The sequence below is a fragment of the Pelophylax lessonae genome (assembly GCF_965119305.1).
Source record: "Pelophylax lessonae genome assembly, chromosome: 11".
In the NCBI taxonomy this organism is placed as follows: domain Eukaryota; kingdom Metazoa; phylum Chordata; class Amphibia; order Anura; family Ranidae; genus Pelophylax; species Pelophylax lessonae.
Genome location: NC_138778.1, coordinates 156971450 through 156983791, shown reverse-complemented (window position 1 = coordinate 156983791; position 12342 = coordinate 156971450). Strand labels below are relative to the sequence as shown.

Genomic DNA, 12342 nt, shown 5'->3' with positions numbered 1-12342 from the left:
TTAATAATTTTCGATTGAAGAAATTACATCTATGTAGATTATTTTATTTTTACATTTTAAGGCTTTTAGCCTTAACTCCTTGGGTAAAAAATATCATTAAGCCTGTGCCAGCTTAACTCTTGCCTAGTGTTGTTTCAGTCTACGGGGTCTAAGAAGCACAGGGCTGAAAGCTGTGGTGAGCACACAAAGTATTATTGAAGGAAATATGTGCACCTGAATGAGAAACCACAAAAACCAAGAACATACACATTCCAAGCAGATGGGTCCTGGTGGCCATCAAACCCAGGTCCCCAGACCTTCAAGGAGGTAGGGTTAGCCACTGAGCCAATATGCTGCTCCAGTTTCCAAGTAACCACACTGGGTGCATTTCTGTAAACAGTACATTCCAATTTAGGTCAGTGATTCCCAGCCAGTGGCTTAGGAGCCATACCTCACCATTCATATTATTTGTTGTAGTCTCTTAGTAGGTACTAAGTACCTCTCTGCCTGTCTTTCTCTTTTATCTCATATGCGTCCTATTATCATAAGGGCAAGTTGAGTTTGCAACTTTGGTATTGTTTCATAAAAATATTTTACTTAAAGGGTCAATCCACCCAAAAATAACATTTAAGTTTTGATAGCTACTGACAGGTTGAATTATACACTGGCATCTTATTTATTTCACTACAGTGTATGTTTCCAACCTTCTCACTTAAGGGCTGGTTCACACTTATGCGAGTGCGGGAAGGCTGCGAATTTGCAGCGTGATCCCGCATCGCACACGCACCCCCGGCAGTTCACACTGCCATATGCGATACACTGGGGGTGTCAATGTAATCTCAACGACACCCCCAGTTTGATCGCATATCGCAGTGCGATCGTGCAGTTCGCACAGGATCGGATCGCACAAGTGTGAACCGCTGTGCGATCCGATCCTGATGCGGCTAGAAAAAAGGGTCCCTGTGCGTGTTTGGTGCGGCTGCGGTGCGAATTTAGCCATACAAACTGTATGGCTAGACTCGCACCGCACAGCCGATCGCATGTAATGTCGGAGCAGTGCGCTCCGACATTACATGCGAACCCCGCACACGCACAAGTGTGAACCGGGGCTTACCCTAGCCATTATGTAAAACCTTACATTCGCTATTATATTATATTATATATTAATTTGCATTGGGCACTTGGTTCCTAAAAAGATACATGGTGCCAGTGGGTGATTCAATGGTGTGCAGACTCTTTAACATGGTTGCCTTAAGTGGTTTTAAAATTATTGTTCTTCAAAAATCAGATACTAATAATATAACTTACATGTATTTGATGATTTTTTTTTTTTAATTCCTCCTTGGAGTTTACATTTGAATTTTCCCCTGGCCATGCTCCTATACTCCTGCATCCTCCACTTCTATGTGTGACCTCTTACTGCCAGTACCTATGGAGTCTTGTAGCAGGCTTCCTTACATGCACTCTCCCGCTGAGATTACAACTGTATGTGTAGCCATTTAGAGTACCGCATGCACAGGCAGCACAAGAGATACACAGAACCGCTCTCAGCCACTGCTGTGGGATAGGAGGTAAGGAATGGCTTTTGCTTTGTGTTTCTCTGGCAGTGCCTGTGCGTGGAGTGCTCGGAATGGCTGCATGTACAGTTGTAGTCCCAGAACGAGTGGGCATGTAGAAGAGACTCCTACAGGACTCTACAGGATTTAGCGGTACAGGGACAAACATAGAACGACAATGTAGGAACATGGCCAGGGGACAGTTTAAAAAGGAACCCCTGAGGGGAAAATATATCAAAAAGGAACAAATACATGTAAGCTATATTAGTGTTTAAGTTAGAGAAATAAATTGATTTTAATACTACTGTAAAGAAAAATTGTGATGAGAGAAATAGGGAGGCTGTCACTGCTAATCTCCTGAAAATGCAAGTATCCTGGCTGTTATTCTGACCTTTTATATTTTAACACAAATCGGAGCATGCTAATTCCTTCTCTCACCCATTCATATCCATTTGGTTGTTTGGTAAATTAAACATCTTTTGACCCCTTTCACACGAGAGGTCCGCCCAGGTCTGCCTGTCTGTTTTCCATCCATTCTCCTCTAGGGGCAGTTGGATGTAAATTAACTTGTGTCCGTGCCCACCCAGCTACCTCCGATCCGGGGAAAACAAACGGAATGGGATCCATTCCCCTCTGTCTGGCCAGATCGGATCAGAGGGCAGTGGGGTGTAAATGGACTGCTGGTCCGTTTACATCTGACTGCCTGTAGAGTAGAGCTGGCTGTGTCCATGTCCACTCTGCGTAAGTGGAGCAGACACGGACCTATCATCCAGCTGCTTTGCTCAGCTCAGCAGGGGATCAGGGACAAATTCCCTGCTGAGAAAAAAATGGATTTGGCCCATATGAAAGGGGCATTAGAGTTTTTTAAAACTCTCCCAAGTTGGCAGTGCTTCCCAAAGTCATCACTAGTGGACCCAGTGCTACAGAAGACTGATTGCCTCTTCTTAATGTCTTCTGTTTGCTGTTGTCTGAGGACCCTGTCTTTGGACATCCAATGGGAGGTGTGACATGAAAAAAATGACAAAAAAGAGAAGACTCAGGAGCCAGTTCATCATGTGAGCAGGGATCCATACCTGTACGTCGCTTCGTGTAACAGATAGTGGGGGCGCGCACGCACTGATTAGCCAGAGGGGGAGCCATTCAGGTCCAGCGGACGCGATGTCTGATGGCCACCCGCGATCACTCCCTATGGAGACAGAACTGCCGATGTAAACAAGGCAGACCTCTGTTCTGTCAGAGATGAACACAGGGATCCTGTGTTCCTCCTATTTAGGAACACAGGTCTCTGTGTTCATCCAGTGAGTCGATTCCCCACGCAGTTAGAAAGCACCTCCTAGGGACACACCTTAACCTTTTGATCGCCCCTGGTGTGAACCCCTTCCCTGCCAGTGTCTGTACTATACTGTATTAGTGTGACTGGTCTCCTCAAAAGTGTCAGGTATCCGATCTGACGGCCGCAATGTCACAGTCCCGCTAAAAATCGCTGATCGCCACCATTACTAATATAAAATAAATAAATAAAAATTACATAAATGTGTAGACGCGATGACTTTTGCGCCAACCAATCAGTATACACTTATTAGGATTTTTTTTACCAGAAATATGTGGCAGAATACATATTGGCCTAAATTGATGAAAAAATTTAATTTTTTAATTTTTTTATTGGGAATGTTTTATAGCAGAAAGTGAAAAAAAAATGTGTTTTTTTTTTTTATTTCAGAATTGTCGCTCTTTTTTTCTTCATAGCACAAAAAATAAAAACCACAGAGGTGATCAAATACCACCAAAAGAAAGCTCTATTTGTGGGTAAAAAAGGACATCAATTTTATTTGGGTACAGCGTTGCATGGTCGCGCAATTGTTAGTTAAAATAACGCAGTGCCGTATCGCAAAAAAATGGCCTCGTCAGGAGGTAAAACCTTCCGGCCCTTAAACCTAACAATTAGAGGTGGGAGAGTACCTGCATTCCAGCTAAGTTATTGATCAGAAATCAGTAAGGGTCAGTATAAAGCCCAAAGTCTTTATCTGCATACTTTTTCAGGGCCATTTCCTGACAAGGAGCTACCATCTTTAGAAGGAACAATCAGCAGTAGGGAGCCTCCATTTTTCTCTTGTCACAGATTTATTTTAATGAGGAAGTTTTGAGTGTCGTTTTTGTTTTACTTTGTGTTGGCCGCTGCCAATTGGTGTGCTTGGGTTTGGCTCATGAGATAACGGTGGATGGGTACCTCTAATACAGACAGAATCAAGCTGTTGTTTTATTGCCCTCAGTGGAGAAACCATACAAGTGTGAATTCTGTGGACGTAGCTACAAGCAGCGCAGCTCTCTGGAGGAACACAAGGAGCGATGTCGTATTTATCTTCAAAATATGAATGAGTCTGGTGGGTTTAATGGTTACCTCACTAACATGGCAGCTCTGGTCCCTGAAAAGATGCCTCTTCAGGGAAGCTTTCCGCCTAATTCCTTTCTTGCATTAACCTTTTCTTATCCTGTTATACTTACATATATATCACGTTATTTCAGTGTCCAGACAGTGTAAAAAAACACATACAACGGTTAGTAACAGTTTTATAACAGTTCATAGAAGCATCACAAGTTGCTTTGGGCTGCTTTGCACTTCAAAGGTCTTCCACAAAGCACCTCTAAGATCTTTGCATTCGAACATAAAGGTTAGTTATTCGTCATGTTTACAAGCATACAAAAAACAGGTACAGTTAGGAGCCATAGACATTATTCTGGCATAAAACATGGTAGGAGAAGGGGTTTCAAGATCTACTGATGGTGTTTTGGGGGGAAGTGGTGGAGTATGGTTGCTCAACCAGTGGTCCTCTGATGTGGCCTGTGACCTCATGCTCTGGGATGGCAGGTTGGCAAGCCCAGATTGTGGGTTGCCAACCTGCTATTCCAGAGCATCAGAGTGGACGGAGCCAACACCAGAGGAAGCAAGTAGCTGCGGAGTGAATTTGGTATCACTCTATCTAGGATAGAAACCTTTCTAACAGCCTAGCAATGCCAGCAGAAGCTGAAAGACAAAAAAAGTCAGTTTATTAAACACCACATCGTTTTGCAATGTGTATATTAGCAAAGAGGGTTATTAGGCTGCTTTCACACTGATCCACAGGTGCAGCGCAGTGCACCTGCGGTTTTTCTAAGGGCTAGCTGAGCTGAGCTGTAGACTTCTATTAACCCCTGTACACACGAGTAGAAATTCGGCCGGGAAATTTCGTCCGACGACCGATCTGCCTATTTTCGGTTTGTTAGTATGATGCTTCCGACAACCAACTCAGACTTTTCGGCCGAAAAAATCCTGGTGTGCAGGCTATATAATTTTTGTCGACCGTCAAAACACGTCCGATTTTCGTCTCATTAGTACAGATTTCGATGGGGAAAAATCTTATGAGCAAGACTAGGCATGCTCAGAGATGAAAGAACACAAAGAAAGCAATCCAACACATGACATCACTTCTGAAGTAGAATTCTGTCGTGCGGGAAAATTAGTGTGCAGTCTAGAGCACATTCCAACCAACAGACACCACTCTGGACAAAAGACGGACGACCGGTCGGCGGAAATTTGTGTGTACGAGGCTTTATATCCTGTGTGCTTGTTGCACTTCCAGAAGGATGTAATAGTGGGTAAACATCCAATGGAGATAGGTCCCACAATCTGTACAATTTCCATTAGATCTACAGAAAATGATGTAGTTCAAGAGACTGCTTGATTCTGTTTGGATTGATTGGATAGCTTAGTTAAGTCCTGATTATTACATAGTTTTGGTAGCTCCTAAGTTGATTGTATGGTCAGATTGCAATGTGTGTGCAAAGCCTAAGATAGGAGCTGATTTAGGAAATACGACAGTTGTCGGATTAAAAAATATATCAGCTGTGGTTTAATTACACTCTGGGTAAAAGCAACACCTTTTTCACACTTCATTCAAATTACAGCCATTGTTATTCAGAGATCATACAGAAGATAGGACTTTTCCGCAGGTACTGCATGTCTTGAAAACAGTACAGTTTGGCACGCTTTATGTAATATTGCTAGAAGACTTGACTCAGCCTCTGATAACCATCTTGCACGCTCAACTCGTGTCTTGTGCATTGCCGGCTTCCTCCCCCTTTGCTCCACTCTCCTTCCTCCACTGACCACAAATGTGAAGGGCAGGAAGCAATGCCTGCCATTAGACAGCGAGGATACCCGAGTACTCACTCTCTATTGAGAGGGAAGAGAAAACCTCAAACCAATTCAGTGGAAATACTGACAAAAGGCCCATTATTTCAGAGAAGGCAGCTTGCATGTGGCCTGTGCATTGTGATCACAGTGGTGGCTATTGTAGCCTACTTTATGGTGTCAATGCTGGTAGTAGTGACCACCAGACGTTGTTTGATGTTTCCTCAGTTAACACTGACAATGTTTCCTCTCCTAAATGGTGTGTATGTGCACTTAGCTTTATTTTTTTACAGTGGACACATTCTAGCTTCTACAATAAGACAATGCAGATACCAATGAAGATGTGTACAGTGCAGTAGCCCATAGTGTCCAATCAGATTTCAAGCTACTGTTGTCAGCAAGTCCTCATTGCCTGTTATGGGTTATAGCATTATGCACATGACTGTTGGCCTCGTTGAACAAGCCCAGTTTGGAATTTTTTATAAAAGCATGATCTTATGTAGTCAGATTACTTGTCCAGTTCTACTAGGGATAGAAGGTACGAACTGTTGACTGGCTTTTGTTTAATTTTTCCAATAAACTTTTGATGCTGAAAGTAATTTAACTGATGCAAAGAAATTTGCACAAATTTCACATATCTAATCGGTTAAGGGCTTGTATTGAGGGCCTTTGGTTTACTTCAAGCGAGTTTTGGATTCCTATGCAAGTCTATGATAATGCAAAACCCACTTCAAGAATGTCAAGTGCAGGTCAAAAGGAGGTCAAATTCACATGACAATGATATCTTAAGGATCTCAGACAGGTCTCAAACTGATGCCATTGGTGCAAGCTCAAAGTTTATTGAAATAGACAAATATTCAGCTCCACACAACTCTGATAGTGTAATCCTGAATGGACACTTCAGCTATACACTTTTTGTAGATGTTGCAATGGTAGTTTCATATTTTATGTAGCCTATTTTCTTGTTGGTTTAAAGTCCTAAACGTCCACTGGGTTGTAATATCATGCTTAGAAAGCACTATCGTAGCCTGCACAATGGATGATTACTGTGGGTTTCTACACACTACCCTTTTTAATTAAAATGAATCTACCACTAAGAAAACACTAGCAGAAAAATAGTTATAGAACAAAGGCAGTAAAAAGCCAAGATGAGACTACTGATATTGAAGTTATATATACATGTATGTGTTTCTAACAAGAAGAAGGCATTACTTTATAAATATTTTTTCTAGTTTGACCAGTGTTAAATTTTAACCAACCTGTAGATTTGGGCAGTGGGCACTGGGCAAATGTTGTTGTCTGTTATCATGACTCTTCAGGTTTGATTTACTAAAACTGCAGCAATCAGAATCTGGCGCAGCTGTGTATTGTAGCCAATCAGCTTCTAATTTCAGCTTGTTTAATTAAGCTTTGACAATAAGCCTTCGTTCACATCAGGCCAATTGGACATGCAATTAGACATGTTAAATCATAAATTAATTTAATAATTTATTATTTATTTATTACAGGTATAGCACCATCAATTTACAAAGTGCTTTTAATACATATATTGTACATTCACATCAACCCCTGCCCTCAAAGATCTTTAAATTGTAGGTCCCTAACTGACTATAATACATACACATAGTAGTGCAAATTTAGACAGGAGCCAATCAGCCACCAGCTTGTCTTAGGAGTGCTAAGTACCCAGGGGAAACCCACATAGGAACAGGGTGAACATGTAAACTCCAGGCAGATAGTGCTGTGGTTAAAATTTGAGCCAACGACCCTAGTGCCGCTAGGAAGTACTAACCACTTAGCCACTGTGCTACCACTCTCTTCCTCTTTTTACTGTAGCTATGCTATGGTATACCCTAGAGCATGTGGTCTCTGCCAGTGCAGAGCATTTCACCATTGGCTTCCCATGCCCTGTACCATTCTGCTCTTCCTCTTTACCTTTCTATTAATATAATGCTGTGTTGGCAGAGCCAGCCTTCTAGAGCACATTTTAGATTTTAATGCAATGATGGGCAGAGTGTCTCTGCCTTAACCTTCCTAGCAGTATTCCCGAGCGTGACTCGGGGTTAGATTTTAGAGCCAAAAGCGGTAACCCCGAGCCACACTCGGGGTAGCGCTAGGAAGATAGCTGGATCCTGGTAGAGGTTTTACTTACCTTTTCTCCGGGATCCAGCGAAGTATGCGGGCGGTATGCGGCGGCGGAGCTTCCTCCCGATCGTCTGCGAGCCCCGGCTTCCGTCTCCGGCGACGTGACGTTCGCAGGGGGATGGAACCGGCGGCAAATTCAAATGTAAAACACACCAAACACACTGATATCATTCAAAATAAAGAAAAATCACATTACATTGCCCCCCAGTGCCCTTTCCTGCAGTTTTACTGTACTTTTTATGTATATATATATATATATATATATATATTCAGTATATATATATATATATATATACACACACACACACACACACACACACACGTGTATATATATATATATATATATATATATATATATATATATATATATATATACGTAATTCTTGTGAATGAGCAGCCCAAACCAACAGTATACATTTTATATATATATATATATATATATATATATATATATATATATATACGTATATATATATATATATATATATAATATATGTATACATACATATATATATATATATAATAAATGTATACAGTTGGTTTGGGCTGCTCATTCACAAGAATTACATGCAAAATAATGGTACCGTTTTCAGCAACTAAAATCCAAAAGAATCATACCGCCAGGGAGGTTAAAGGGGTAATAAACTGCCCTTTATTTTTTTTCCTTAAACCCTACAGAACAGTGGCATAATATGAATTTGGAAATACTTACCTTAGAAAGAAGCTCTCCAACGGCGCGCTGTCCTCCCTAACAGAGCTTCCATCTTTAACTGGGCTTCCTTCTGGGCTCTCCTGCTCCACCTGTCTGATTGGTCCAGCCGTAATAACGTCAAGCGTGCGGGAGTCATGGACCACCGCATGCACCTCTGAAGAGACAGCACAGGCATGCTGTCCCTGCAGAGCACATGCCCCAGTGACATCATCGGCTTCATGCAGTGTGAATAGCTTCTAAACAGTGCAAGTTTAGGGGATATTCACTATACCTACAGTTAAGCCTTATTATAGGCTTACCTGTAAGTACAACCCTTTAAGCAGGCCATACATTAGTCATTTTTTTGTTTAACCAATGGGTTGAATAAAAAAAAAAAAACAAAGACCCGAATCCCCGAATCCTCTCTTAATACATTTATTATGGATGTTTAAATCACTCCCACTGAGCCTTTGTATTCTGACAGTGGGGAGACTTCCCTGCAATTAAAATACACTGATCAGCGGTGCCGGCTATTGGCTGGTTGTACAAAAATCGATCAATAGATAGATTTATGTACAACTAACCTGCCCATACATGGATCGAAATTCATCCACTCCCTGCTGAACCAGCAAATTTCGATAATATATGGCGGGTGTAACTCATGCCAATTCCTGTGCCTGTCATAGCCAACCATCAATGAGTTTAGTTGTTCTTGTATATGATATAGCACATAAAAGTACACTGCAAAAGTCTTCTATTTGAGGAATAGCCATTAGAAATATAAGAAAGATGGTTCTGCAAATATGAAACAATAGGGCAGCAGTACAGGCTTATATTCAACAAAAGCTAACCTCATTGTTGGTTAATTTTTTTTCTTATTTGTTGCTTGCTATGCCTTTTGTTACCGTTTGTCAAGAGATTGGGGCTATATAAGCCACGCAGTCTACAAATAGGATTCACGTTTCTGTTTACATTAAATTAGTCTATTTTTTCCACAAATCCTTCTGTCATCTTGTGACTTCCTTTAGATCGTGCAGATAGTGCTGTTTGTACAAGCTGTGTATTCTGTTTCTAGTAGAAGGTTTTGTCTGTCTTTTGCTGTTTTATGTTGACCACAAGTTCACTTACATGAAGCAGTGAGAAAAAAACGGTTGGGCATGTCTATAAGACACGTTTTTTTTTTTTTTATTTCCTCACAATGCTAAGGACATTTGAATGTCTTTTTATGTTCTTTATTTTCTCTCTTTCCGTATCACAGCTGTGGAAGAGCCCAAACAAATGAAGCCAGAGATAGGAAGTGAACGGGCAATGGTGCTGGACCGTTTAGCCAGCAATGTGGCAAAGAGAAAGAGTTCTATGCCCCAGAAGTTTACTGGTAAGAGATCTGACAATTCAGAGTTCAATCTGGTTTTATGGTTTTATTGCTCCACAAGGCTTTGTAAGGGAGGAACTTTTTTTCTTGACTTGGTACCAAAGATGCTTTTTCCCACAAAACTGCATGACCACCACTCCACTAACCACTCTCTTGAATTAACCAGACATGACACCAACTGGAGTTTAATGGCCATAGCAGCCTTTCATTAACCAAATATAAATAACATATTAAAAACATATTAACACAGAGACAGTATTCCCAGGGGCCCCAAGGTCCTTGTGTGCATACACTTCAAGTACCTGTGAAACACCATTATAGGCCTCCAGCCGCAGAAAACACCAGATCGGAGACAAACCAGTATCACAGGTACCACCGTCCATAATAATGGGAGCCGTACCCAAGACATACCTTTTTGCATCTAATCATGACACATCTAAGGACCTCATGCCCCGCCAGCCACTATGACAAATGGCCAAAACCCATAACTGATAAATAGCAAAGTCCAAATTGCCATTAAAACTGTTTACTCTAAGGGAGGGAGGGTGGCAAGTTGTCCCCTCCAGGCTCTCTCCTGACTGACTCCTCCCTACTACTTCCTATGCTCCCAAATCCTGAAGCCCCTCCTGCTCCTCACTTTCTACCAATCCAGTAAGTCTACCACTTTTATTACCTTTCCACCCCCAACTCCTCCTATGTCCAAACCAATTTCTACCCAGTTGTGTCGGCCCTGCATCTAGACTTCCCTTTTTTACTCCGGGCCTAACTTTATTCTTATCCCAATTACAGTTAAGATACATTCAACATTGAAAGGCTAATTGGGGCTCTAACCTTTCCCTTTCTACTTAGAAGAAGAGTTTTTATTTCTAGCTGCGTCCCTCTTAGGTATTTTCCTATTCCTCCTGTCCTGGGGGATAATGCTGGCATCACGGCAGGAAGCTAAAGACAATTTCCCCCAATAAGGTCACAGGGAGCATTAAAAACTGATAGATGTTTTACCCCTCTCCCACTTTATCCAATACTAAAAAAAAGGTTTGGACTGGACCTACAATTTAAAGTGGAACTTTACCCATAACAACTTGATAAGAAATAATGTTCTTTAGCAAGGAACCTCCATTTCACATTATTAAGTATGCTACCAAAATTAGTGTGTGCTGTAAATTGCCTCCAGCATTGGCCCGGCTTCTTCTTACTGGAGGCTGCCATTTTGCTAAAGCCCAAAGCTCCATCAGTAAATCATAAAACAGAACTAAACCCATCAATTTACAGGTTTCAAAAAACAGTTACAGTCCTGGAATGCTAGAAATGCTAACTGTCCCATTTGATTTTGTCCTCGACCAAACTGTCAAACCATCAAATGGCTGGTGTTAAATCTAATCACATATGCTGCACCATGACAGTTGCAGATCAAACAGAAGCAGCTTCCTTTGTTGTAAAGGATAGAAGGGTTTAATTCCGCTTTAAGATCGGCCTCTACAAACTCAGCAGTGTCTAAAAATGGAGAGCAACTGAGCATGTGCAGAGCAGGATAAGACAGTGTATTATAGGATTTTAAACAGTATAGACGCCTATTTTTAATTTTTTACATAGCTATATCTGCAAAAGGGGCCAGCCTGAAGTGATCTAGCGGGACTTCATTTTCTGACGAGTTCCACTTTGATATATCAATACATGGGCATGAATGTTTCTCTGTGTTTGGTGACTATTTGACTGGATGAGTGCCAAGATCACTATAATCAGATGAACATTCAAAATAAATTTTGGTTTATCTGACAAAGGACTATATAAAGGGATCTACAAATAACCTCAGATCATACTTAACCGCTTGTCACTGCCGCCTCTCGGCCCATTAAAGCAATAGTAAACTCTGTAAAAAAAAAAGTTTCCACCTGCAGGGCAATATCATAATGTGCTTGTATGCCGCTGACGTCACTGGTTGCCGTTCGCAAGAATATCTCCTAAACAGTGCACAATATAATAAAGCTTACCTGTAAGTAAAAATAAAATTCCAAAGAGCCACCTTAAGAGGTTCTAAATGCCGGGAGGCGGAGGTGGGCATTCCGATCATATGACTGCTGTGATTGGCAGTAAAGGGAATCATATGATTGGAAAGCTCCCAATCGCAAGTATGCATTGAATTATTCCATCGCTTCTGGACTTAAAAGACTTTTCGTCTTACACATATGTACAACATTTTCAGTCATTCATTTTTATTTCTCTTTCTCATTTTTATGTCTCTTTATTTTTACATTTAAAATTTTTATATTTTTAGTTTTTGTTTTTATTGTATTCTTATTTTTATTTTCATCTTACTTTCAAATACTCTAAATTACTCAGTTAGAATGGGTTTTTTTGACAAGGAATATAGAATTGTTAAAATGTTAAACAGTAAAATGGTTCAATTGTTCATCTATGCTTAACAATAATTATT

General features: G+C 40.9%; 1 protein-coding gene across 1 annotated transcript in view; it reads left to right on the top strand.

Moving 5' to 3' along the window:
- The window catches only part of IKZF3 (IKAROS family zinc finger 3), a 204963-nt gene that overhangs the window by 163656 nt on the left and 28965 nt on the right, over nt 1-12342 (top strand). The window contains exons 6-7 of the mRNA XM_082273043.1: nt 3806-3916; nt 9798-9914. Coding sequence (XP_082129169.1) covers nt 3806-3916; nt 9798-9914 — 228 coding nt within the window. The remainder of the gene's footprint in view (nt 1-3805; nt 3917-9797; nt 9915-12342) is intronic.